This window comes from Pyricularia grisea (assembly GCF_004355905.1).
Source record: "Pyricularia grisea strain NI907 chromosome Unknown Pyricularia_grisea_NI907_Scaffold_11, whole genome shotgun sequence".
Classification (NCBI taxonomy): domain Eukaryota; kingdom Fungi; phylum Ascomycota; class Sordariomycetes; order Magnaporthales; family Pyriculariaceae; genus Pyricularia; species Pyricularia grisea.
Genome location: NW_022156723.1, coordinates 151,195 through 179,193, shown reverse-complemented (window position 1 = coordinate 179,193; position 27,999 = coordinate 151,195). Strand labels below are relative to the sequence as shown.

The following is a 27,999-nucleotide window of genomic DNA, read 5'->3' as shown; positions in this document are numbered from 1 at the left end:
GCCCGCCTAATTGGTATTGCGTGAGTTTAGAATGGCCATCGAAGACGACGACGTTCGCGACAGGGAGGTCTGGACAGCTGTTTCTCGCGGCTGGTACTCGCGAGCTAGCGATAAGGCGCCCACCACTGGACGCCTGTATCACCATCTAGCAATTTTGGCGAGACCTAATGTTTTAGCACAGCTTTTTTACTACGCCAAAAGCTTGTGTGTACCCATTCCCTTCAGCAGCGCCAGGGACTCAATTCTCACCCTTTTCGAACCCATTATGGCTGGCACACACGGTAAGCTGCACGCCGTTGATCGTGCGTTGGTCAGGTGTCACGGGACTTTCTTCACCGGCAACGGCACCGAAGATCTCGAAGATGCGCGCAATGAATTTCTTTCGAACCTCGACCTGGCCGTGGCCAAAGGCGCACGCCGCTGGTTGGAGGCAGGATATCAAATTGCGGTGACAAATCTTTGTGCACTTTTGGACTATGGCCTACCTACCAACGTTCTCATGAGGGCACTTGACGCTTCGACCAAAGACAGTCCCATGCCGAAAATCGTAGTTGGGGACGAGCCGGCTTCGGCTGAGTCCCAAGAAGCTTTAGAGACGCAAAAACCGTCCAATACTGATGATGAAAATGCTCCAGTTGCCACCGCCTCGGAGGCCAAAAATGACGTGGTCGACCTCTCCAAGCGCTTTAAAGAAGTTCTCCAGTTTGTGGAAAGCACAGATACAATTGTTCTTTCACGGCTGGGGGATTTGAACATACTTTCTTATCTCAACGTTAGACTCATGTTCTTGCATCAAATGGCCATCCTGAAGGGCCCAGGCGGGGCTGAGGCTAAACCACCAGCGATGTCGCATCTCGAGGCTTCTTTCCCTTGGCATCTGCTCAGTTTATGCTTGAACTCTTTTGCAGCGGGTTTTGAAACTCCCAAGAAATACGAGACGAGCGAGTTCCCCCGCACGGCCGAGAGGAGGCCGCTTCCCGAGGATTGGGCAATGCGAGGGCTTGTGTGGGCGGAGATGGCCTTCCCGGCCGACCATTTCAGCGTCAATGAAAACATGGAAGAAGACGAGAGGACGTTTGAGACCCCATCGATGAAAGATCAGCGTCGTGAGAGGTGTCTATGGCTCGCTTACCAAATCGCCCAGATTGAAACGTCAGAGGACGGCGTCAAAGAGGGACGTTGGATCACGTATAATGCTGACACAAAGAAATTTCGACCGGCTGCTCAGTACGTGTCGGACGTTGAAATACGTCCTTCCGTCACCAAGGCCACGTACGAGAATGTCCTCCCAGAGGAGCCCACATTGTCAGTGCGAGAGCAAGAAAACAAAAAGCCAACCATTCAGTCTGCTGAGAAGAGTCGTGATAGTAGTTAGGAACTCAAGTTATTACTGGTGATGAGGAGGTATAAATATACAAGGCCAATCCTTCTCCAAGCCCACTGACGACACAACTGAGGAGGCGCTTCAGGATTTTAGTGAACACGAGTGTCAGACAGAGGATGATTCTTTTACCCTTCACGATCTGAAGAATTGCTGCCAAGGTGTATGTTCCCCAATGGAGGACCGATTGGACTCTTGTGCACAGGACCCATCGACAGGGATGGAAGACGGACTGGGCCATTGGATTGTGGGACGGGTTTGGGCTGATGGTCGGAAGCGTCTCGGGTCGGGAAAGCCTGGGGAAAAAGAGAATCCCTTAGACCAACGAGGATTTTCCCGTCAACCTCGAGAGCGCTTGATCGATACGAGATGACCTCCAGGAACTGTATCGTCTTATCGAAAAGGTACTTAAGCTCACCGGGGTTGATAAAATGTGAGAGGTGCTGGTTCCTGTGGACCGCGGCAAGGGTAATCAGGTTGCCCCATTGACTAAAATGCATCAAAGAACAAATGTCAGCGTGGGAAAAGGAGAAGAAAAAATACAAGTCCCCAAAACTTACGCCTGAGCAGTACCAAAGATGTTGGTGACAATATACCGCCTTTCAGCAAGATTGTGAAAGGCTTTGGTACTATGAACAAGCGCATTGATGCCCGTCTTTGCTAGTGCCAAAACAGTTTTGTCGTTAGGATCGAGGAGCTCATTCAAGGGATCGGTCATGTCGAGCCCTTCCTGCATCCTCTGATAATCTCGCATCAGTATAGATTTGATGATGGGCCGGCAAATAATGTTCCTGGCACTCCAATACTTGGCTCGCAGTCTAGCGTCGAGGATGTTGTCGGCCGGAGTCTGGGGATCACGGCCATGAAACTTTGGCCACCAAAGATTTTCACTCTCTGTCAGATTCGAGTGTAGAACTTCCACCAATTTGATCAGAGTGTGTCTCTCTCTTTCAGACTTGGGCCCATATAGCAATGTGTGCGCCTTGTTGAGTGTCTTCCGTAGCCATATCTGCGCCTGATAGCCATAGGCGACACGCTCGTCGATCCCACATTCGATCATGTGTCCCAAATTAGGGGTTGGCATGCGCTGCTCGTACTTGCTGATGCCCGACTGCTGTAGGTTCAACTCGGCAATAATGTCGCTACAAATTTGGTCAGTACTGGCAAAAGAAAAAAAGAAAGAGAAACCACATACCATTCAAGTTGCATACATGTCCAGTATATGAGATAGTACTGGGTGTCCTTGATGTCTTGTGTTTGGCTGTTAGCAGCAGTGAGACGAGAAAAATGGCTTTATAAAAGCAGGTTAGCGACCAATTCCAGCCAATTCCTGGAGGAGAGGGCAAGGGAAGGACTCACTCCCTAAGAAGATGCTGGGCCTTGATACAGGCATCATGGATATACCAGTAACTATCCATAACCCTGCTCAGTTGGCCGTAGTAAAGACCAGCCAAAATACTGGCGTACACGTGCCATACCGACGTCCCCGCAATTTGATTGCCCATAATGTCGGTGGCATTGGCTAGGTATTGCAGGCCCGGAATCACATCTATGTTTCTCTTCATAGGCTCTGATGTAGAACCAGAAAAAGAGACTCGCCTGCCGCCTGTCGGGTGCCAAACCACCGAAGGCGGCGTCCCCTGGACCGGGGATGGTGGTACACTATTCCTAGAGGCCGAGGAACCTTGAGAGGGGTAGGGTTGAGAGCTGGAGGAACCCTGACCTTGCATCTCGCCATGCGTTGGAACGATATCGGGAATACGTTCCTTGTGTAAGCAGATCTCGCCCAGGGCAAGAATACAGAGAACTACAGCAGTTTGGATGTCGCGAGACAACGTGGGACGTTTTTGATGCACCACCTTGGGTCCCGAGCCGTCGTCTGTGTCCTCTCGTTTTCGCTTCTCACCCACAACTTCGTGCTTTGCGGCAAACCCTGCGATTGGTGCAGGCCTGGCAGATTTGGTAACGCAAGCGCTGGAAAGGCTTCCGAGGAATTTTTTGATCAGGTCGTCCAGATCCTGGGGCAAGATGATGGGATGCATGTTCTGCATATTCTCCTTGTAGCTGTCCACAAGCTTCCACACATGATAGTGATTGAATCTCAGGCAAGACACGGTCTCCGTAGTATCCACATAGCCCCAATCATTGTATGGAGGCGATTGTGCTACGTCTTTGGGATACGCGGACGCAAGAAGTCCAAAGTCGTTGGGCACCTCGCTGCCACTTTTGCTCCCTTCCCCTCGGCCATATAAATGTAGCAGACCCCTGTTCTCCTCAATGGAGAGTGGGTAGGTCTTTGGGTATTTAATCCCATGCTCCACCAAAAGGTGCCCAACGAGCTTTTGGATGGGCGGCCACATGAGCAAATTGCCGGTTCCTGTCGTGTGGTTTTCTGGAATCGCAGGTTTCTCGGCAGGTACCGGGGATCCAGGTGGGATATCAGATCTATCGTCGTCGAGAGTAAAAGCCGCGATTGGTTCCTCAACATCCCAGCTTGCCCTTGGTTCCGTTTTCATAGACAAAGGCGTAGGTTGCGCAGCGCCGGGTCGGATAGCAGCGACTATAGTCCTCATCTCTTCCTCAAGATATGCAAGACGAGTACCAAGACGCGAATCGACCCCTGAAATCGACGATTTTATATCGGCAAAGCTCGTACTCATGTTGGCCACCGTCTCGAGAAGCTCTGTCTGAACCTTTTCTTGTCTATAGAACGATCAAGTTAGCCTTGTGATTGGGTAAATGAAACGGGAATACATGTATAGCATGTACCGTTTCATTTCGGGCTTTTGGTAGTTGCAAGATTCGTTTTTCTCTTTGCAGTTATTGCATGGTTTTTGCTCATCGCACTTGGCTTTGGCATGTCGGCACCGATCGCAAGCCTATGGGCAACCGCTCGTTAGTCATTTATTTGGGGAAATGAGGATTGAACCGACAAAGCATACCACGGCCGCGCGCTGATGCTTGGGACGTTGTCCGCTAGCCGCTATTATAGACGAACTCTCATTGGGGCTGCATTGCTTGACCGTGTACGGTGTTAAATATATGTTGTGGGTCGAAAGTTGCTCATCCGGCAACTGAATATGGGCGTTCTGTGTTGGGAGAGGATACGGGTAGCTTTGCTTGCGTGACACGAGTCCGGGCTGGCCGTTATCGAAGCTGGCCTGGCTCTGGCCGTCCAGGTATCGTGGCTGTTGTGGTTGGAAACTGGGAGGATGCGGGCTTGGTGAAGGATAGCATGCAATGTCACGGGGGTGGTTGTTTGAACTTTTGAGGAGCATAGCTGGGGATTCGATACCTTGTGGCTGTCGAGACCATTCCGAGACGGAGATCGATATCGTAAAGCTCTGTATTGCAGTGGAGTACGTTGTGTGGAAACAATGGCAACGCAGAGTCTCAAGAATTCAAGAATGGGGTGTGCAAGGTATGTCGCTTTGGGAACGATACAATCAGTTATACAGTGATATTCGGCAGTCGAACCATCAGTTGCCAAACAGGGGATGGTTGGTCGACCCTGGCGCAACCATCGTCGTATGGCCGCTAGCCAGATTGATATATATCTATGGGAGAGATACATATTTTACGATTGGCGTTTGAACCATGTCCAAAAGCAATGCAACCTGGGCTTGTGAAGGAGCATTCCCAACACGGCACAACCCACCAAGTTCGCGAAATTGCTGAAAGACTCGAACCTGGTCCTCGCGGGGTGTGTGGAGACGACTGAGTACCTATCTGGCTGAAATCCGGGGATAATACTGACAGGGGCTGCCCAGCTCCTGGTCCGACGGGCTTGTGAGTACTTCCTTGTACCTGTGTCCAGCTGTGGATCGATGAAAGGGTACGCAAGCTTGGCAACGACATGGGCTTATCGTTCCCCTGTAGAACCTGTGCTAACTGCCACGATGCGGTACGTGGTGATTGTGAAACGCGTAAACACCGGTTTTACGCGCACTGTTGGCTCGCGTGGTGGCGTTGGCTACTCAAACAACGCCTGCCTTACAATCGATTCCTCTTCTCCTTTGCTTATCCCCAGGGTAAGGCTAGGGTCTTTTTGTGATCGGCAACATGCTGGTAATTGGGATATCTTTGACGCAGTTGCCCATGACGTTAACCACATTATCCCAAATGAGATGGTCAGCAATGAGGGGCAGCACCTCACCCGGTGTCACTGCTCGCCTGTACAGCGACATACCGGATTGCGCCGTATTATGCAACAAATCAATCGCATATCAACACCAGAGTGCGGCCAGGGTGAGCAAGCCAAAAATAAAGGGTGTGCAGGAAATGTAGGGGACATGTAAAGCGGATTTCCTCAGAGGCCTCGATATCGGCATGCTCAGCTATTGTCCGTACGAGTCCAGGATTCTTGTTCTGAATTATCGCCTAAACTAACAGTGTTTCTCCATTCGATCACTCAGTCAAATCGTGCGGGATAAGGAAAAATATAGTTGTGCAAAAAATGAAAATTGTGCAAAGCATTGCCCCAACTTGCATCTATCGATAGGAAGTAGGCCAACCACGATGGAGGGAACTACTACGTCATCGAAGGCCTTTGGTGAGCACGGACCACTGTGAAAGCGCCACGTCATGGAAAACCTTTCCATGCCGACGAGCGGATGTTGAATGAGGAGCATCGGTAACAATGGCGAGTATCTCTTATCCAATTGTGACGGATTTGACCGTACACTTCTCATCACATTCTGTTTCAACATGCGAACCGGACTCACGAATATGGCACCGCATAGAAAAAGATCTCTACTTGCATGCATCTGACCAGAGAGCATGGGTGTATATCGCACTGGCAAATGAACAAGAGCTTGCAGCCAAAGACCTCCTGGTTATGGATATTACAGTCGGTGACCCGCCCCAAAATTCCGAGTCATCATGGGAGAGGCGACCTGGTGGAATATGGGTGCGTAGGGGGGAGTTCAATGGCAAGATTGACGATTTTGTCACAGAGGTCGACGTACTTTTTGGAATGGATGCCGTCGACCCGCGGCCAGAGTGGGCTCTCATCCGATCACCCATTCAACTCAAAGGTCAGGGAGACATATCCGTTGCGAGACTTAGCATACTCCACGGTAGGGCCAAGTTGCGACCTCGGGCGGCTCTAAGAGTCAGGGATGATGGCAAATTCAGGATCGTTCAGATCTCTGACACGCACATGGTCACTGATGTTGGGCTATGTAAAGATGCGATTGATGCGCATGGTAATCATCTACCATGGACCGAGGCTGATCCACTTACGGTTAAGTTCATTGGAGAGATTTTGGATATCGAGAAACCAGACCTCGTGATTCTGACTGGAGATCAGTTGCACCACGATATCCGCGACAGTCAATCTGCCCTCTTCAAGGTGGTTGCGCCTATTATCGAGCGTTCAATTCCGTTTGCAGCCGTTTTTGGAAATCATGATAGTGAGGGAACCCACGCATTGTCACGTAAGTAACTTATTTCATGATGGAACAGAAGCAACTCACAGCACTCCCACAAACGGTGCCGACTGCTGGATGACTCAACCAAAGACGGCCCGGAATAATTGCTGATTTGTCGACTGGATTATAGGCACAGAACAGATGAGAGTACTGGAAAGTCTGCCTTACAGCCTCTGTGAGCCAGGTCCAGACCTTGTGAATGGCATAGGCAACTTCTACCTTCAGGTCCTGGCTCCCGCGCCTTCACGTCTCCCGTTATCGACGTTGTACTGCCTAGACTCGCACGGTGGAATACCGAGCACAACACGTCATCCCGACTATACGCCCATCGATCAAAGCCAAATTGCTTGGTTCACGGACATTGCTTTGACGCGGCGAATCGCGTGTAAGAATGGCGATGTCAACAACAGCTTTCACTTGTCTATAGCTTTCTTGCACATTCCTCTTCCCGAGTTCGGCGACCCTAGTCTTATCATACGCAACGGCCACAGGGGAGAACCTTCCGAAAGTCCGAGCCGCAATACACATTTCTACGACGCTTTGGCTGCAGGAGGTGTACAAGCATTAGGCTGTGGGCATGATCACGTTAACGACTTTTGCGGTCTGTTACCACTAGCCGGTACGAATTCTCACCGACTTTGGCTGTGCTATGCAGGTGGCGCTGGATTCGGAGGATATTGTTCGTATGGCAGAACGCGATTCCATCGACGGATGCGGGTCTGGGAACTTAGTACGAATACCGGGAGCCTAACCACTTGGAAGCGAGTCGAATATTGCAAAGATAGAGTTGATGAGTTGCTGCTTGTGGAAAGTGGAGCAGTGGTTGATAATTTTGGGGAAGACGACGGAGTGAAAGGCTGCTAAGTGAAATGTGTCTGATATAGCTTCAGGCGCACACCCAACCATCACCAGCTGCCACAACGAGCGAGAAACACATATTTGCAACAAATTGTGATCCTTCCAGGGCTGATTTTGTTCTACCAACCTATTCATCAGTTTAGCTCAGTTAGATCCTCTTCGGTTAAATCCTTCTTCATCAATTTGTCTATCTCCCGTTGCAGGTTGTCCGCATCCACCACCTTGTCTGCAGCTCGAAGCCAACCCTCCAGAACAGTCTTGAATTCTGTGACCCAAGAATGTGTGTTTCCCAACTTATCCTCAATCATTTGTATCGCCTCTTGCATTGTCTTCGCTGCTGCGGACCCTGCGGTAACATCCCCTCGGTCAAACTGACAATAAGAAACGACTTTCAGAGATTCTATCCTCTCGACAGTTCTGCAAGCATATATTTGGTATCGGTCAAGCAGTAAACGAATGTTCTCCGCCAGCGTCTCTGCTTTGGAATAATTTCCCTGTTTTCTCAAGTTATGTGCCAAGTTAAGCATCACCCGTGGAGTGGACAGGTTGGGAGTGGACAGGTCAGGACTGCATAAGCGATCAAGGAGGTGCTGAAGAACCTGCTCTTCTTCGGTGGGATCTGCCACGCGCTTTGTGTAATCGAGCCGAACAGACACGGCGAACCGACTGAGCGGCCCTAGATTGTTATCAAAAGTATCTGTCATGCATTGCCAAATCTGTGCCATGGCCTCAGAGGTCAAGTCTTGTTGACCGAGAAGCCAACAAATTCGTCTCCAAGGATGATCCGTAGTGGTGATAGTTTTAGAAATTTCTCCGATGTAGCGACGGAGACAGGAAGCTACTTGATGGTTGTTGGTTTGGATGAGGTGTATGAACACTTCTAGAAAGCAGGCCAGAGTCCGAGGATGCTCAGCTCGAATGATTCCTTCGACAAGGCTAAAGGCTTTGCTGAGTGTCGGCACAAATTCCATCTTCTTTTTTGCAAGGATGGTAGCAGTCAAGCAGCGTGAGTCGAAATCGCTGCACAGAGAATTACCCCACTTGGCGCCAGTTGAATTAAGGAGGTTCCCATCTTTGTCAAAGCTCATGCCCCAGCATGAGTTTTGGAAATAAAGCTTGGTCTTACAGAGCAGCTCCTCAAAAACCAGCAAAGGTTGGGGAGCAGACAGCGAATATGGGTCCAACCACTGAGTAACAGATTCATTGGCGTTGGGTTGGACTGGGTGCATGCTGACTAAACAGCTCGGCTCGACGATCAATTCTCCATTGATGGAAGTCCTCGGTTGCTGCAGCGGGATTTGCGTCTCATCAATGAAGGAGGTTGATACTGGCAAAGTCCGGTTTCGTTAATTCAGTTTCTATGAAGGCCTCTAGAGTACTAACCTAGACGTGTTGAAGCTATACTTTGTGGCGAGATAGTCGGATACCCGCTTACATTATAGCCATCGGATGTGGGCTGCGAAGGATTGGCAACATAGCCAGTTGCTCGCGTGCTAGCATTGGTGAACACATCGTGTGGACTGGTATGTGGCTGCGTTGTAGCGTAGGTAGACAGAGAGGGCAGTGACGGCGAGGTGTATTGAACTGCTGGCTCTAGGGTCCGTCGCCGTTTCCATCGACCGAGACCTTGGCTGCGTTGGTCTGGGAACTGTTCCTCAGCTGTGTCAGTTGTCCATCCATCCGGCGATGGTTCTTGCCCGGCGTATAAGGCTTGGGCGACAGCTCTGCTTCCTGTGCTGGAATCAATGGGATCTCCCGTGGCAGGCAGTATTGCCAGAGGGTACGCAGATGAATTTGGAAACGAGACAGGCAACGTGGTGGCAGTGGAATCGGGGAGCTGTGCAGAACGGATATCATTATCGGTAGAGGCCTCAGGCCAACCCTGACTGCTTTCGTAATTGAATTTAAGGTTGTGTTGTCCTTTAACAGGTAGCTCAGCCAGGTCTGTTGGGATACAGATTAGACTGCTGTCATTGATGGGAAACCACTGGTGGTAATTACCTCGCATAATTTTCTTGTAGAATTCAGGGAAATCGCGGAACAGATGAGCTACAAGAAATGTAGAGAGTAGTTCCTCCATGTCGGTAAATTCAGATGCAAGCGCATCTTTAACTTCTGAAAATATGTCTGGATGTTGTTGTAGCCTTTCCCACGAAGAGTAGGGGATATATCTCAAGGCAGCAAGGAAGACGTGTATGGGAAGCTTGACCGCGTTCGGTTCATATTGGGCATGAACGAAACGTTTGAGGTTGTTCCTCAATCCTTCAACAGGCTGCCTTTTTTCAATTAGTTTTGTAATCTTATCGCGCAATCTGCCCTTTTTTCTCTCCTCTTCCTGTCGTTTCTTTGAATCGGCTTGAAGCTTCTTTGCTTCCGCCTTTTTCCTTCGAGATTCTTGTTTAGATCTCCGCAGTTGTGCTAGCAGCGCTTTGGACTCTTGAAGGTTCTGCGTCCCTACCGTAATGCTAGCCTGTAATTCTGTGATACTTGCATTTCCCATCTAGGGCAACCGATAGAGGGTGCAGAACCAACCCAGGAAAAATGCCAGAGTGGACCGGAGGAAATTCAGAAGCTAGAGAATCATGAGAAACGAAATGGCGAAGGAAAAAACCAGAGTAGGTCGAGGAAAAGTGAAGTGACAGGGAGGTGAAGGGAAACGAAAGAACAAGGGTTAAAGCCGGGGTGGGTCGGGGAAAAGTGAAGTGACACCTGCAGGTAGCCTATGCGACGATAGCTTGGTTGTGTACCATAAGGAACCATACATTGGATACCCTCATTCTGGCGGGCGTTCTTTTGCATGCGCAAGAAAAATGTAATCGCAGTCGCCACTCCCAAGATGCCCAAGGGAAACCACGAATGGTAAATAGCTGTACTTGTTCGATGGCGTCGCCCACAACAGCTACCTGATACCTACGAACGATCAGTTCAGACAGTCGCATTTCCGGGCCTCACACCCTCATGGTGTACAATATTCGAAGCTGACCACCCCGGGATACAGCAGGGCAAAGCAGTATTTTCAGAATACTGAACACGAGCGTAGGACATACAGATGCAAAAATTATCTTAGTTGCCTTGTTCACCCAGGGTGGGATGTGGCGCTTGTTGGCACAAGCATCCCATAGTATTGTATGATTGATCAAAATCTCCTCATCTTTACTATATTGTATTATTATGCCCTTGCTGAAAGGGAGAGGTAGGCTTCACTTTCTTGTTTGTTGCTCGCGTGAGGGCATCCATGGAACAGACCTTGGGTTTAGATGCTCATGGCAATGGGCTATAGAGTTAAGATCAGCTCAAATGGCTCGCACATACCAGTGATTGTTGCAAAACACAAAGGCCTACTAAAGCCAGCAGGCGTTAGTTAGGCAACTTACAGCAGATTTGATCGTTCTTGGTGTAGTATGGTATCTCTGGCCGACATCGAATGTGCGACTGAAGCTTGTTTCTATACCGGTCACACCACTCCGCAGCAATAGTCCTCCTATGACCGCAGCTGTAGTCCATCTGTAGGGGGTATTGTTGGTCAGTTGTGGTTTCCCGGATCGAAACATTGCCTGGAGGTGAAGAAATTAGATAAACGGACGAAAATCCATCCAACATACATATTGGTAGGTGCACATGATAGCCAAGATGTGCCGTCAAATGGAAAGGAAGAATTACAACCAAAAGGCATGCGATTCGGTCGCTTCAGGACAAAGGTTGCCTCAAGATGACTAAGTTGAATAACGAAGAAACTCTCATAAGGGTGGCAGGTCAATAGATATGCGCTATACTGTACAGTAATATGTATCTTCGGCGACAAGATGCAGAATGGAAAGGGACGGTGCTTTCTGAGGCTGGTTTTCTTGGGATATATACCCACGTTGACCCAAATGAGCTCATAAGACGGGCAGGGAGAGTGTAATATTGGGTTGAAATATTTACTGGGACCCCTACAAACGATCGAGCTGCATGCATTTGGACAGGATGGTGGTTCTCCTTTCATAGCCTTGTTCCTAGCGTACAGTTGTTTGGAAAGCGCTAGTGTCTTCCGCCTTTAGTCTTCACCTCCAGCAGCGGTGCATGCAGGATTCGTGGATGAGGGCGTGCAAAAGTGGAGACGTAAGGGTGTAGTGGGTGGATATTTCATGTACCCAACAGAGAAGCTAGAACAAGCCTAGATCTCGTTACTAGCCCTGGCTAAAAGGTTCAACAGCTGCGTATAGAACGGATCAATGTTGCCAATCTTTGGCAGCTCTGATGAGCATACGATGCTGTGCATATATGCATCGATTGTTGAGAGTTTATTCTGCCCATCAACGGCTGGCACTGGCCTGAGGCGCTCCCAATACATAGTAACTACTGGCCTACTGAGCTTCGATGTCTGGTCCCCGCAAACGCCTGCGAGTCGCAAAATTCGCGCATGTAGAAGCAAAGCAGATGAAAACACCGCCTTGCATTGACATCTCTTGTATGATGCGAGCGGACTTTTGGTAGGTCTGGCTCATTTTCTGAAAGTTGTCATCAGCAGAGCTGATCTGATGTGCTAGCCTGGCGAATATCGCGATATCCGCTCTTTTTGCACCCAAAGAATACCAAGCAAGGACAACCACGAGACAGATGAACAACTTCCACAGAGTCAACGTCCGTTCGAGTCTTTGCAGGGATTCTGTATAAAGCCATCCGTCCTCCATGGATTTGGACGCCAAACCCTCACTGTAGAAGAATCAGTTAGATTGAAGTTCAGTTGCCGAAAAACACAATACTTACACACTGTCATCCCTCGAAGCCTTGAGCTTTTGGGCATCTTGTGCAATTGGAGCAAAGAGGCAAAACGTGCCCAATCCCAAGACCCCGGTCAGCGCGGCTGAGGAAAAGGCTGCTAGGTACAGCGGAAAGCCTGCTTGAATGAGAACCTTGACGAGGGTGATGAAGGCCGATTCAACTTTCAACAGGGTTTTTCCGATAGTAGCAAGCGAGTCGGATTTGCGGATCAGTCGTCTCACTGAACGGTCGGTTGTTCTTCTCAGTACTTCGTCTGTAACGGCATTTAGAATGGGCTTCATGAAGCCCCATAAACGTTCCTGAAGGAGGTCCAGAGGGAAGGAAATGGCGGCAAGTAGATTGTTATCCACCTGCAGGAGAAACAGGATGGGATTACACCCGACGCACATCAACAATAGAAGTGCATACGGAATCCATCGATAATTCCACCAGGCATCCCTAGGGCGGTGGTTACCGAGCAAGTGAGATTTTTCGGTTGCGACCATTTTGTAGCATGAAACAAACCGTTTGTGGCGACTATGATCGGGAAGCAGCTGTACCTATGACTCTATTATACCCAGCTCATTAATTGTATTCTCTCGGAACTGTGGATGGCTTCGCCAGCGTCTTCCACTGGACGACGTGATAGGATGATGCAGCTGTGCGATGCAGATAGCAGCTAGCCCCACCGGCAACCACCATGACGGCTTGCAAGTTCTAGATTTCGCAACACGAAGTCTGCCCCTGCTGGCAACAATGTCTGATCCGGTCCAGGGCGGCAGCCAAGGTCTGATCTTCCTTACCATTTGGGTCATGAAATACGTACGGCCAGGGATATTCAGACAGCACACCATTTTTGGAAACTTGCCATGCATATCGCATCCGAGTAGCTTGGACGTTGCAGCTCAATTTATCGAACCCGGTGTGGTCACATCCCTTTTGTTCGGCAGGATTACAAACCTGGGCAGCGCACCCCTGTACTTGATAAGAAACCGCTATGCTTTCCTGGGGTAGTACGTGGGTCGGGGCTTCGTCGTCCCGACAGCCCATCGCACTTTGGGCTGCCCCACCCTACCCGCTATTTCTAAGAGCTGGCCAGTACGGTGCTAACGTCAAGGGAAAACCGATCCTACTGATCGCAGACTTGCAGGTTCCCAATGTACACACCCCTCCTGCTACAGCATGTAAAGTAGTAGGCTAACATCTGCGTCGACGCAAGACTACTTGGGGCTACAGGAGGTCCACAGGTTATAAACAAGTGTGGGGNCCCACAACAGCTACCTGATACCTACGAACGATCAGTTCAGACAGTCGCATTTCCGGGCCTCACACCCTCATGGTGTACAATATTCGAAGCTGACCACCCCGGGATACAGCAGGGCAAAGCAGTATTTTCAGAATACTGAACACGAGCGTAGGACATACAGATGCAAAAATTATCTTAGTTGCCTTGTTCACCCAGGGTGGGATGTGGCGCTTGTTGGCACAAGCATCCCATAGTATTGTATGATTGATCAAAATCTCCTCATCTTTACTATATTGTATTATTATGCCCTTGCTGAAAGGGAGAGGTAGGCTTCACTTTCTTGTTTGTTGCTCGCGCGAGGACATCCATGGAACAGACCTTGGGTTTAGCTGCTCATGGCAATGAGCTATAGAGTTAAGATCAGCTCAAATGGCTCGCACATACCAGTGATTGTTGCAAAACACAAAGGTCTACTAAAGCCAGCAGGCGTTAGTCAGGCAACTTACAGCAGATTTGATCGTTCTTGGTGTAGTATGGTATCTCTGGCCGACATCGAATGTGCGACTGAAGCTTGTTTCTATACCGGTCACACCACTCCGCAGCAATAGTCCTCCTATGACCGCAGCTGTAGTCCATCTGTAGGGGGTATTGTTGGTCAGTTGTGGTTTCCCGGATCGAAACATTGCCTGGAGGTGAAGAAATTAGATAAACGGACGAAAATCCATCCAACATACATATTGGTAGGTGCACATGATAGCCAAGATGTGCCGTCAAATGGAAAGGAAGAATTACAACCAAAAGGCATGCGATTCGGTCGCTTCAGGACAAAGGTTGCCTCAAGATGACTAAGTTGAATAACGAAGAAACTCTCATAAGGGCGGCACGTCGATAGATATGCGCTATACTGTACAGTAATATGTATCTTCGGCGACAAGATGCAGAATGGAAAGGGACGGTGCTTTCTGAGGCTGGTTTTCTTGGGATATATACCCACGTTGACCCAAATGAGCTCATAAGACGGGCAGGGAGAGTGTAATATTGGGTTGAAATATTTACTGGGACCCCTACAAACGATCGAGCTGCATGCATTTGGACAGGATGGTGGTTCTCCTTTCATAGCCTTGTTCCTAGCGTACAGTTGTTTGGAAAGCGCTAGTGTCTTCCGCCTTTAGTCTTCACCTCCAGCAGCGGTGCATGCAGGATTCGTGGATGAGGGCGTGCAAAAGTGGAGACGTAAGGGTGTAGTGGGTGGATATTTCATGTACCCAACAGAGAAGCTAGAACAAGCCTAGATCTCGTTACTAGCCCTGGCTAAAAGGTTCAACAGCTGCGTATAGAACGGATCAATGTTGCCAATCTTTGGCAGCTCTGATGAGCATACGATGCTGTGCATATATGCATCGATTGTTGAGAGTTTATTCTGCCCATCAACGGCTGGCACTGGCCTGAGGCGCTCCCAATACATAGTAACTACTGGCCTACTGAGCTTCGATGTCTGGTCCCCGCAAACGCCTGCGAGTCGCAATATTCGCGCATGTAGATGCAAAGCAGATGAAAACACCGCCCTGAATTGACATCTCTTGTATGATGCGAGCGGACTTTTGATAAGTCTGGCTCATTTTCTGAAAGTTGTCATCAGCAGAGCTGATCTGATGTGCTAGCCTGGCGAATATCGCGATATCCGCTCTTTTTGCACCCAAAGAATACCAAGCAAGGACAACCACGAGACAGATGAACAACTTCCACAGAGTCAACGTCCGTTCGAGTCTTTGCAGGGATTCTGTATAAAGCCATCCGTCCTCCATGGATTTGGACGCCAAACCCTCACTGTAGAAGAATCAGTTAGATTGAAGTTCAGTTGCCGAAAAACACAATACTTACACACTGTCATCCCTCGAAGCCTTGAGCTTTTGGGCATCTTGTGCAATTGGAGCAAAGAGGCAAAACGTGCCCAATCCCAAGACCCCGGTCAGCGCGGCTGAGGAAAAGGCTGCTAGGTACAGCGGAAAGCCTGCTTGAATGAGAACCTTGACGAGGGTGATGAAGGCCGATTCAACTTTCAACAGGGTTTTTCCGATAGTAGCAAGCGAGTCGGATTTGCGGATCAGTCGTCTCACTGAACGGTCGGTTGTTCTTCTCAGTACTTCGTCTGTAACGGCATTTAGAATGGGCTTCATGAAGCCCCATAAACGTTCCTGAAGGAGGTCCAGAGGGAAGGAAATGGCGGCAAGTAGATTGTTATCCACCTGCAGGAGAAACAGGATGGGATTACACCCGACGCACATCAACAATAGAAGTGCATACGGAATCCATCGATAATTCCACCAGGCATCCCTAGGGCGGTGGTTACCGAGCAAGTGAGATTTTTCGGTTGCGACCATTTTGTAGCATGAAACAAACCGTTTGTGGCGACTATGATCGGGAAGCAGCTGTACCTATGACTCTATTATACCCAGCTCATTAATTGTATTCTCTCGGAACTGTGGATGGCTTCGCCAGCGTCTTCCACTGGACGACGTGATAGGATGATGCAGCTGTGCGATGCAGATAGCAGCTAGCCCCACCGGCAACCACCATGACGGCTTGCAAGTTCTAGATTTCGCAACACGAAGTCTGCCCCTGCTGGCAACAATGTCTGATCCGGTCCAGGGCGGCAGCCAAGGTCTGATCTTCCTTACCATTTGGGTCATGAAATACGTACGGCCAGGGATATTCAGACAGCACACCATTTTTGGAAACTTGCCATGCATATCGCATCCGAGTAGCTTGGACGTTGCAGCTCAATTTATCGAACCCGGTGTGGTCACATCCCTTTTGTTCGGCAGGATTACAAACCTGGGCAGCGCACCCCTGTACTTGATAAGAAACCGCTATGCTTTCGTGGGGTAATACGTGGGTCGGGGCTTCGTCCGTCCGGACAGCCCATCGCACTTTGGGCTGCCCCACTCCTACTCACTATTTCCAAGAGCTGGCCAGTACGGTGCTAACGTCAAGGGAAAACCGATCCTACTGATCGCAGACTTGCAGGTTCCCAATGTACACACCCCTCCTGCTACAGCATGTAAAGTAGTAGGCTAACATCTGCGTCGACGCAAGACTACTTGGGGCTACAGGAGGTCCACAGGTTATAAACAAGTGTGGGGGTTTATTGTGTTTTGCTTCTGTAATTTCTTGTTCCTCTTTAGGTTCACTAATTATTCAAAGACACCATACACACACTGCACTACTTGACAACGCTGTTGGAAGCATGCGGAGTAGGCCCCAGATTTCACAAAAGCATATGAGTTATAGCACGGTCATTACCGAGGAAATGTAATGGTCTTAATTAGGAGAGCCTACCAGCAATCAGCGTACTACCTAGCCAGAAATTGATCATCAAATCACTCAATCATTGAGACCCCATCTAATTTCATTGCTTGTCGTACTCGTCAAATAGCGCCTGGTACTTCTTCTTGGTAGCCTCTTCCCCTGCCCAGACGTCCACAGCGTTATCATCGTCGCAATAGCCGACGACAGGAGCTACCTTGGCAACAAACACAGCCACCTGACCGCCATTGTGGGCTTTCTTGTCGATGAACTTGGCTTCGTCGTTGGCAACCACCGCGGTGTAGTACGGGTGAGCGAGCATGTCCACGAGAACAGAATCATTTGGATATATGAACGAGGCAATACCGTCGAACGAGGTCAACTCGGTCGAGGCCGGATTATCCTCGCCCGCATTCTGTGGAAGGATCTGCCCGAATGCCTGAATCTGAGAGTAGCCAGTGATGCCGAACTTAAGAGCCAGGGGGGCAACTGTCGTTTGTGGGATTTTTCAAAGATCCAATGGGTTAGAGCAAACAACGCGCAAAAGCATTTACAATATCTGCAAGCTGCTAACAGTCGGATGATTAACTGACCTATGGGCGCGTGAACTTCAAACCAATGTCTTGAAAAGTCATCGCGTGGCATACAGGGCTTCCTTTTGATGTAGCTTAGCATCTGCATGGAGTTGCTGGCCACAGATGAAGTGACATTATAGAGGACCACAGGAGTCGCTGAAGCCGCCGGGATGAACAGTGTAGCAGCGGTTGCGGCCAGCACCGTGACCTGGGTATGCATGACGAAATGTGCCCGATGGCAATATAACTGATGAATGTCGTGCAAGATGGAACGGAACGGTTCGAGCAGGTGGCGAACAAGGCGGTCGTTGGTTGATCAAAAGCCAAAGAGTTCGCCTTTTATGGTTGCACACCACCCTTCGCGATCCACATAAACAGGGGATTTGGTTCCTTGTCAATCCATACGACCGAGTTCTCCCGATTACCCAAGATTGCCTGCTCAGCCCACGGGTCATTAGCCAGGATTTACTGGAGTTAACATGGATTGACAGCTCGGCAAGAATCAAATTTGAATCCGGTCGCATTCGGGGGTCAATCCCTCTACTGCAGACAAGGGCGGGTGTGGGGGTGCGTATGTGGAGCACATCACGACGGTTATTATGCACATGTCAAATATGGGATCTCCTGACAACTAAATGTAAGGTAGCAAATAGTGGAGCATTCTACTTTGTACAAGTGTAAATGCTTTCATATGTAGGAAGGACTTGTTATGACAAACCTCAACAACCTTGTGAGCTCAACACCATATGTAAAAAGAGAAAAGGAGTTGAATAGAGAAGGTCATTCGCCGAGTTTTCTGAATGTCATGCTGACGACAATTGAACCGTACCACCACACTGCAACACCTTTTCAAGTTACCTGGCAAGGATTAGCCAACAGCAATCCCACCATATAACTTATATTTCCGCTCTCGTTCACTCGTCTCGATACGCCACTTCTTTTCGAGGAAACCCCCAAAATCTCATACCTTTCCAAAGTCAACAGCAACCTAGATTCTAAGCCATGTCTGCAAACTCTTCGAGTGGTTTTCCAGTGCTAAACGGCGTCACCGTCTTCGTCCTGCCTCCCGATGGCTATGCCACCGATTTCGAAAACCCGGCAGAACAGAGTGCGCTGGCACACTTCCTCGTCTTCGGGATCGTTGGGTTTCTGGCGTTCATCGCGCTCTGCCAGCGCATGTTCACCAAGGTTTATCTCGTCAAGGCCATTCATATTGAGGACTGGTTTATGTGCATTGCGTGGGTATGTAGCTTTATTTCGCCTCTCGTTATTGGTATATCTTATCTAGCTATCACCTGGTTATCCACTCTAACAGACAAATAGATCTTTTCCATGGTAATGCAGTCATCACAAATACACTCAATCGTCATTGGCGGCTTATGCCATCACACATGGGAAATGCCAATCGAGGTATTCGAATCCAGCATGATTGTAGGTTTTGACCTTTCTGCCTGCTCCTCCCTCATGTTCCTAACAGCTCGGCTCAACATAGGTCTCATATATTGCTGCGCCCTCCTTCATCCTTTGCAACGGCTTTACCAAGATATCGATATTGTTGTTTTACCGGAAAATTGCGCCGACCCCATGGTTCCACCGCATGATCTGGGCTACAATTTGCGCAGTTAGCCTTTATACGATCATCATCGCAAGCATGCTCCTTTTTGGCTGCAGACCCATTAGGTCTTTCTGGGTGCCAGAATTATTGGGTACGGGTCACTGTCTTGATGCAGCGGTCCTATACATGGCGATCGCAGTCTCGAACATTGCCTCGGATTGTATTTTGTTCATACTCCCAATCCCGATCATTTCTCCGCTTAAAATGCGTTGGGCCCAGAAGCTCGGCGCTTTGTTTATTCTAAGCATTGCTAGTTTCACCGTTATCACTTCGGTCATCCGGCTGCAACTTCTACCTGCGTTGTTGACATCAACGGACATTTCCTGGGATGCAGGGCCTGCAAACGTCTGGTCGTAAGTTTTCTGTTTTTTGATCAGTTTTTGTTATAAATAAGAGCCCCCATCTCACACTTGCTTATCCAGCATTCTCGAAGCCAACCTCTTCATCATTTGCGGATCCATGCCCACTTTGAGCAAATTCGCCAAACACTTTTGGGCTCCTTTCCGAGATAGCTCATCCAGAGGACCCTCCGCCGGCGACGGGTATGGTGGAAATATACGGCTCAGAAGGCATAGCTTCGGCATTGGCTCCGCGACGCATGAATTTGGCGTCATCAAGGCCTCATCCTCTATGGATCCAAAAAATGGTAACATAAGTGCGGGTTTGTCTTTAAGCAGCTTGAGGACAAGTGGCATGGCCGATTCCTCGACGCAGCTGACGGGTTGCTGAAGCAGTTGCTCCTATCTCCAGTGTACGGGCCTACGGGCGATAAGGGTGGACAGCATAGAAGGTAGCAAAGTAGGAGATGGCTAAGGGGCAAAAAAGCTTTCACTGCCAAATTATATTTTTAAAAGGCTCAAAAGCAAGCCACCGCGCATGCGAGTGCTATAGTTGTCTAAATACTTCATTTAATCTCGAATATAAAGCCTTGAAGCATGACGGAAAGGAGATTGTGTCTCCGCAACCAACCCGCTCGATCCTGATGGACCTTTTGATGTCACTGAATGTTTCTTGGTATTGGAATAACAATGATCAGCTGGCGCCTAGCATGTCAACTGGATTGGAAACTGTGGATGGCTACCTTGATCACATCGAAAAGAAGAAGACTTTATTGATAGTGGTCCTGTTGACATGTCCGTCCTTAACCGCTTACAAGCCTGTGACTCTGGAACATGCCAAAGAACGTGTCAAAGATGTGGCGAATGCCTTGCAGACTTGTGTGTTTGGGCAAGGCAAGCTGGTCTCTGAAAAGTAATGGGCCGAGTACCATGGAGTGACTTCAATAACCCAAAGCCTCCCATCCCCGCTGGCTCCAATGTCCAGGCGAACGCCATCGTCAAACGACATGCCCGGTAGCAGCTTCCGCAACTTCTCGTAGTAGTAGAGTGCAAAACTTTTAAGCTGCTCCTCAGTTGTGCCATTTCCCGTGAACTCTACGCTGTCGTCTCCGGATGGTTTGGTAACAAGAACGATATCTTTCACTTTTGGGTTGTCGCGGTTAACAGCAGTATGAACCCAGTGGAAGACCACACCCGAGCTGTCTTTGGGCGTAAGGAATACGCGGAACTCCCCTTTAGCCGCCAAAGATATGTATTCCTGGTGAAACCAAGGTACATTGACGGTGTACTCCTCACTGGACACCTGCCCTCGTTTCCGTTTCGTCGTCATAAAGCTTTTCGGCTTGTCAACAAGTGGAAAGCATGGTACACAGGACAGTCTTTCGTCTCGGATGCGCACATGGGATGAGGTTGCGCTCCAGGAGCGTTTGTATACTGTGATCTGCTCCTTAATCATCGGACAGATGCCTGTTCCGAAGCAAGTCTTGGGTCGGAACTGGAACTTCCACTCTGTAGCGGTTTTTGCGATGGTGTCCAAGACTTTGATCAGCTCCACCTTCCCCTGCTCCGCCTCCATTTCTCGTTGGCTTGGGTAGAGATTGACATTTCTTCTGTCTTTGAGTTGCAAAGCTTGCACCCAGGGCTCAGGTGCCTTTTCTGGGTCGCCGTCAGTCGTGTCAAGGATGAGGAAGGTGACTTTTGTCGAATCGTCGCCAGGGAACTCGTCAAATACGTTTGAGTTCCACTCTCGAATGTCAACCGTGAATTCGCCTGACTTGGACAGATGTTTTAGCTGCAAGGCCGTAACTAGTGATTGATGGAGCACTACCTGATTCCCTATTTCCTCATGAAATTTTGGAAACGATCGTAGTGCTTCAGGTCCCGGAAACCATGCTGATTTCGAGATCTCTTCTCCCAGGAGGTCAACCTGTATGCATAGGTGCGGCGCATTATCGATCGTGAATTCGAAGCTCTCAGGGCGAAGACAAACAACCAAATGGTGAGTTTGGTGGTCATGAAGAGGTAGAGGCACTTTTTGAGGTGGAGGCGCTTTTTGAGGTGGAGGCGCTTTTTGAGGTGAAGGCGCTTTTTTGCAACTTTGGATGTGCCTCTTGAGATTGGACTGGCCTTTTGGTCGCTTGCGGAAGGGTCGTTTACAAAAGGGACAAATATGATCTGACATATTGGTTGGGCCTAGCTTTTTAGTAGGGATAAGGTCGACAAGACGGGAGAGAGGAAGAGAGGGAGAGAGGGAGAGAGGGAGAGAGGGAGAGAGGGGAAGGGGTTAGGTGTGGCTGTCGACTTGAAGCATGCAGCTTATTTTGGCTGCCAGACTGATCTGGCCCGGACACGCGCCATACCGCACACTCTGGAAATCCAAGGCATTATGCCATTACACAATCGTCATCTCAAATTGCCTTGCTGGCAGACATATATGCGCATGGCAAAGAGTGTTCTACTGATTGAACTGCCCCAGCAATTTAATCTCACGAAGACGCAAGAAACCACTAAATCTATATTGTCGTGCAAACATGTGCTGCATACCGTATGGTTGCAAACCACAAACAGTTAAACCCTTGCGTGTAGCTCTAGTCAGAACCCTACACATCCAGTGTGCGCTAAAACTGTTATGCAGGGGCATAAAAGGCTGACCTTTGGTGATTGCATGGAATGTAATACAATGGGGCACTAAGCGCAAAATAATTACAGGCAGTACGTGCAGTAGCACGCTAGTTTGCAATAGGCACTGGACCCGTTATTTGCACAATGGCTCCCTGAAAGATACCTGCAAGGGATGCACTGCAATTATTTGGGGTATCGACGCAGGACATCATCATCACCGAACCTTAATTTCCCGCAAGCTCCGAAACGCAGTAGGGGTAAGCTTAATGTTGACAAGGAATGGGGCAAGGGAAGAAGAATATGTTGCATTCATTCATCATGGTTCTTCCTTGGCCGCAATCTCCACCCGGAACAGGCCCAAAGCGCCAAACACGTACTACGTACTGCTACGCCAGGATATTCTTTGCGGTGCGATCAGTGATGGGCGCCCCTCTTCTCTTGGCGGAACGGCTTTCATTGGCCAATGCAGGCTGTTAGAGCCACACCTACATGACGTCGAACCAGCCATACTTGGAAGGAGCACTCAGAAGCGCAAACCTTTGTTTTGGGGAATATGTCAGCGGCCCAATATTCATCACCCGCTCACCGGTACGCCTGTGAGGCTGCACAATGACTTGGTACTGAATGCAGGTTTGTATTTTTGCGATTCAGGCGAATGAAGAGCGGTTCCAGGTAATATAACAGGTAAACGACGCGCTGAGGCTTCAACCATACCAAGGTTGCATGCTTCATTGACAGGGGTTACCGTACACTTATGTGTCTTGGTTACCACCAGTTGGGCTCGAAGGCACATAGGATGAGCCACATTCTATCTCAGCCTCACCCCGGCTGGTCGAGGTTTGGTTGTGGTAATGAGGTTTGTGAGCAATAGCTTTTGCTCCAGGGTATAAATAACCTTATCAAAGTATCTGGCAAACATGACGGCTACCGATTTTGCAAAATTCCTCCTTTGATGATCTGCGCACACAAATCCAGAGCATTGTTAGATTTCTAATCTTGTTATAAATTTGGTTTTCACCCGCATCGCAGCAAGAGGGCTATAACCTCTAGCCTTCGACTTTACTCCGCAACAGCCACTTTCAACTTATAACATATTTGCTCAATCGTTTCATAAGCTTCAGCTGGGAAATGTCAACTCTTGCCACTCTGATTAGCGGAACCGCTGCGGCGGGAAGTACACTTGTACACCTCGCTCAAAAAGCCGCTCTGGGGATCAGTTTTCCCTCTTCCATGGAGAGTTGGCTTGATATCAGTCTTGTAATATGGCTGCTGTCGCTACTTAGCGCCATATCGAACCTGATCGAGTTCAGCAAGCGCATCTTATATGGTATAATACCCTTGTTTACCGCGTCAGTATCCATAGCGGCCAATGACCGCCTAAACAGAGACGTCATCAACTATCTCAGCAGCAAAGACTCCACCGAGCACATCGTAACAGCACACACAGAGACTGCCGATCGCCCCATCATTCCCTTTTGGTATCAGAGAACTATGAGGGACGATCACCAAGCCAGTGATTGCCAGATCGAGTACACTTCCACGTTCAGAATCAAATTAGTCCGCCATGATGGTAGACTGCTGATCATTCGTCGCATATCTGCTAAGCCCTCTGGCAGGACGCCAGACAAATATGCCAGTCCTCCGGATGGGAAAGAGCCATTGGTTATTCTATGCCTAGGTTGGTGTTTAAGTCCCATCGACAAGTTTCTGCGCCATTGTTGCGAATTCAAAGACAAACAGCGCAAAAGCTTTGTAACTGTCCATATACGACAAAATCGTGATCTAGGCGGTCGCGCAGATTGGGACACAACTCTTTCAAAGGCTAAAAGGTCACTCAATACGGTTTATTTGAAAGACGATACAAAAAAGCAGCTCGTTAGTGACATTGAAGATTACTTGCGCGCCAGCACCAGAAAGTACTACCACGACCGTGGGATACCCTACCGACGAGGATACCTCCTACATGGACCTCCAGGGACCGGCAAAACTTCTCTCAGCTTAGCGTTGGCAAGTGAATTCAATCTCGACGTCTATATGCTGCATATCCCAAGCGTCCGCCATGACAACGAATTAACAACGCTCTTTACAAAATTGCCGCCAAGCTGTATCGTTTTGCTGGAAGATGTTGATGCTGTTGGGCTACAGCGGCGACATGCCTCCCATTCAGACTCGGAAGATGAGAGCGGTAGCGAAGGTGGAATTCCAGGCGCGTTTGGCAGGCGGTCCGCCTGTTCGCTTTCTGGGCTGTTGAACTCGCTGGATGGCGTGGCAAGCCCAGAAGGCCGCATCATCATTATGACTACCAACAACATTGAGAAGCTAGATGAAGCTTTAATTCGGGATGGAAGGGTTGATAAGAAAGTCTTTCTCGGGTATATGGACTCGGACTCGGCCAGACTGATGTTCATGAAGATGTATCAACTTCAATCAGACTCACTCCCATCTCTCGAAGTTGAGAACAACACCAACCAGCAAACCTGTCAATCAGTGGACGATAAATCCACTCACATCGACCTTGAGAACCTAGCGCAAAATTTCGCCAGTCTAATAACGACGAAAAGTCTTTCAGCTGCCAAAGTGCAAGGGTACTTGTTGTGTCACAAGGACAATCCGCAGGCAGCGGTGGCGAACCTCCCCCACTTCATGGACAACCAACCAGCCACGGGCAGTCAACCCAGCTGCCTATCCCACGTTGCCCAAGAAAAGGAAAATGGTATTTTTGGCAATTTGCTTGAATGGCTGCCTCGCCACAACCAGAATTAGCAGGTCCTGGGGATCATTATGTATATTAGCTGAACGGATAAAATTGGTCAAGCCCAAACGAACACTTTCGAGGCTGGAGGTCTTTACTAGAATTAGGTAGTCTATAACACAAACACGAAGGGAGAGTAGCTGAGTCCTAGGTGGCAGCGCTGAGAAGATGACCACTTTGAGGTGGATCTGATGGCCGTGGTTTTCCTCATGTACGACCAACTCTCTGGGAGCTGCTGGGGTCCTCCCATCACGTTGAATCAAATTTTACTGTCCGACTGTATACCTCGTGCCTTGCAGGGCCCAAATAATCCGCTTCCCTGGTTGATTTCAGTCTTCGTGCCGGCTTGTCCGGCGTGGTTAGTTGAGAATGTAGTACTACGCTCGCCAAACGTATCACATCTTGCTCTAACAAGGATCGTAATTGGGACCCACTTATCCCATTAATCTCAATTCCCTATCTGGTGCCCCCTACAAGGTAATGGTGTTACAAATAGCGCTCGAATCCAGGAAGCAAATCTTCTCCATTGTTCTCACGCTTCTACTATTTCTATTCAGCATGCCTTGTCGTGTCAGTAGCTGATATTAGCCTAATCAGTCATTCACACTCGAAGAGAAAAAAACTCTTGGTATAAAGCACCAGACAAGAGCCCCTGGTGCGCAAGCCAAGGTTTGGCAGGATATCTTTAACCAGTCAACCGCGGCTGCCCCCAACAGCAGCATAACACAGCCAAGGTATGCATAGACTTGAGACTGTTACATTCCCACAACCTTTGGCTAACAAACACCGCACAGATGCTCCCCAGCATCAGTACAAATCACTCGGAAAATAGTGCCCACTCGCCTGGAACCTCACTAGTCGCATCGCCAGCCTCAGATGCTGGTACCTTGGCTTCATCCTGCACAATCACTGCCTGCGATAAACGTCAAATTTCGGTTCCCGTCCGTGCCCCTCAAAAGAACAGGCGATTTGCCAGAACCAAAAAGTCAAAGGCCCGCATATACCTGCCGCCGTCTTCGAAAAGGCCGTCGCCCAAGAGGTCGATCCTGAAAAACAAGAGCGACCCTTCGCCACCGCCTCTAGACCCTCGAGACTTCCCCAGGCTATCACTCAGTCAGCTTCCCAAGAACGCGATCGATGATGACGATGCAAATGAAACATACCCTCCCGCATCTCGAATCCTTCCAGTAAGGTCGAGGCCAGGATCCAGTGGTCCCAATTCTCGACAGACGTCGAAGTCGCAGTCTGTGGAATACCATGTGGGTAAAACGCTGCTAAGGGTTGTTGGTTTTGAATATTCGCCGAAGCGATCCTTGTCGGACCGAGAGCTCCGCTCCTCTCTGCGTTTTGAGGCTATGACACGATCCCCCACCATAGTTACGGATGAAATGCCCAAGCCGCTTTTTGAGCTGGGCCCAGAATGGGGTGAGCAGCCTCGCAAGGCACCTCCATCACCCGCAAAGTCCGACATGCGAAGGGTTAAAGAAGGTCAGTTCGGCCAATTTGGGGAGATTTTTACTCCCTTCCGCTGTGAAAGTCGAGCGCGCGGTTCGGTTTCGTCTGGCAGTGTCGACGAGCTCTACCTGGCATGCGAGCGGGCGGCACTGAGGTTCGACACACCTGCGTCTTTTTTGCATTTATTTGGTTGCTCTTTTCTTTTCTTTCGTTCTTTCCTAGAGATTCATTTCAAAGGAGGAGCCCAACCAATTATGGTTTAGGACTGGTTTTCAACTAACACGTAATGGTTTGCCGACAGGTTTTCGGCTGAAAGAGATGGGGCCTCTCCCTGCAGATCTATACCGTCGTCCTCTTCGCGAAGGTTGGGCTTGGCCACAGGCACCAACCCTTTCGAGAGGCTTCGCGAGTCGCTGCCCAGACCCAAGACCGCGACGGGGTCCCGGGGCTGCATCGACGAGCAGAGGCCAAAGAGAGCAGCAACTCCAACCGACTGGAGACCTTCCACCGCTGCAAACAGCCCCCACTCATCCAAATTCAAAGAAGGCGGCTTCCACGGCCGACTTGCCCATGGAGCCATCAAGATCGGGTCGTTCTACCGTCGGTTACTTCCCAGCCGACGCCAGGAGCAGCACTAGTCACAGCAGTGGCCCCTTAATCCGTTCTGCTGAGCGGAGTCCCATCAGCCCACTGGAGCCCATACCCGAGGTTCAATCGGTTATGCGCTCGCAGTTCAAAGAGCTCAAGTGGGCAGATGAGCAGAAGAAGTCAGACCAGGATCAGATAACGGACAAGCAGGCCCAGAAGGAGCCAAGCGAACAAGCATCTAAGAAGGATCGAAAGTCGTCAAGGTCTAGGTCTGATCCCAGAACTGCTGCGGCAGGCAGACGACCCTTAAGACCATTCACGATTGACAGAAGCGGAAGGCGACCATCCGGAGGTCTCGTTGGGCGATCCACTGCCCAGGTTCATGCTGCCCAAACCATAGGGGCTATTTTTGCACCCTTGCCATCCGTTAACACGATCCTTAGGCCCGTCTCGTCGGCCACGACAGCCAAATCGCCCCTGTCTGCATCACCCGAAGCGCCTCCAACGGCGACAAGCATTGCTTCGCCCATTTTTGAAAACATGAACCCGCTCCCGGCGTTCAGGCGGGCCATATCGGACCTGATTCCGGAAAGGCCGGCATACCCTTACGATCCACTACTCGACAACTACGCCCCTAAGCAGCCCTTCCACATCCAATGGCGCCGCGGCAGCGTCGATGGCCAACAATCGCCTGTAACAACCCACATGGCCTCGCCACCCATAAGGTCTTAAAGGAGTTCAGCTTCCACTCTGCCCTTGTCGTTGGATCCCAACATCATGACCACGCCTTCTGGTGCTTCTCATCCGGGACGACCGTTTGTCACCGAGTCAATTGCGCGGTTTGGCCAGCAGCGATGATTTCTTCGTTTAATTTGGTGCTTAATAGTTAGGGGTCAACAGTTGCGCGGATCTCTAAAAGATTCCGAGGAGTGTATCAAGTAATGCAAAAAGCCCGGCGCTCCCGTCCTAGTCAGCTAAAGGTCGGGCCCGGAATGGCTGTAAGGCCCACCCCCGCTTTTCGTATTCTTTTGACCAGGCAGCCGCTAAAGGCAGGCCTCTCCAATCCTCGAGTTTTGCAGAAATTGTGA

General features: G+C 49.6%; 7 protein-coding genes across 7 annotated transcripts; 5 read left to right on the top strand and 2 right to left on the bottom strand.

Moving 5' to 3' along the window:
• Positions 1 to 31: 31 nt before the first annotated feature.
• Positions 32 to 1,375, top strand: PgNI_12270 (uncharacterized protein; the record flags this gene model as incomplete). Its single annotated transcript, XM_031132224.1, has 1 exon — positions 32 to 1,375. The coding sequence occupies one exon, from the start codon at positions 32 to 34 to the stop codon at positions 1,373 to 1,375; it is 1,344 nt and encodes a 447-aa protein (XP_030976176.1).
• Positions 1,376 to 5,899: 4,524 nt separating this feature from the next.
• Positions 5,900 to 7,777, top strand: PgNI_12269 (uncharacterized protein; the record flags this gene model as incomplete). Its single annotated transcript, XM_031132223.1, has 3 exons — positions 5,900 to 5,933; positions 6,010 to 6,819; positions 6,944 to 7,777. 3 exons carry the CDS (start codon positions 5,900 to 5,902, stop codon positions 7,675 to 7,677), a joined length of 1,578 nt encoding a protein of 525 aa, XP_030976254.1. The 3' UTR covers positions 7,678 to 7,777.
• A 28-nt stretch (positions 7,778 to 7,805) lies between these two features.
• Positions 7,806 to 10,171, bottom strand: PgNI_12268 (uncharacterized protein; the record flags this gene model as incomplete). The annotated part of the gene is made up of 2 exons (XM_031132222.1): positions 7,806 to 8,998; positions 9,076 to 10,171. 2 exons carry the CDS (start codon positions 10,169 to 10,171, stop codon positions 7,806 to 7,808), a joined length of 2,289 nt encoding a protein of 762 aa, XP_030976253.1.
• A 10,134-nt stretch (positions 10,172 to 20,305) lies between these two features.
• On the bottom strand, positions 20,306 to 21,676 carry PgNI_12267 (uncharacterized protein; the record flags this gene model as incomplete). Its single annotated transcript, XM_031132221.1, has 1 exon — positions 20,306 to 21,676. One exon carries the CDS (start codon positions 21,674 to 21,676, stop codon positions 20,306 to 20,308), a length of 1,371 nt encoding a protein of 456 aa, XP_030976252.1.
• Positions 21,677 to 23,244: 1,568 nt separating this feature from the next.
• On the top strand, positions 23,245 to 24,879 carry PgNI_12266 (uncharacterized protein; the record flags this gene model as incomplete). Its single annotated transcript, XM_031132220.1, has 1 exon — positions 23,245 to 24,879. The coding sequence occupies one exon, from the start codon at positions 23,245 to 23,247 to the stop codon at positions 24,877 to 24,879; it is 1,635 nt and encodes a 544-aa protein (XP_030976251.1).
• Positions 24,880 to 25,426: 547 nt separating this feature from the next.
• PgNI_12265 (uncharacterized protein) lies at positions 25,427 to 27,643 on the top strand (the record flags this gene model as incomplete). The annotated part of the gene is made up of 4 exons (XM_031132219.1): positions 25,427 to 25,438; positions 25,505 to 25,602; positions 25,680 to 26,356; positions 26,625 to 27,643. 4 exons carry the CDS (start codon positions 25,427 to 25,429, stop codon positions 27,641 to 27,643), a joined length of 1,806 nt encoding a protein of 601 aa, XP_030976250.1.
• A 45-nt stretch (positions 27,644 to 27,688) lies between these two features.
• On the top strand, positions 27,689 to 27,999 carry PgNI_12264 (uncharacterized protein; the record flags this gene model as incomplete). Its single annotated transcript, XM_031132218.1, has 2 exons — positions 27,689 to 27,750; positions 27,831 to 27,999. The coding sequence occupies 2 exons, from the start codon at positions 27,689 to 27,691 to the stop codon at positions 27,997 to 27,999; spliced, it is 231 nt and encodes a 76-aa protein (XP_030976249.1).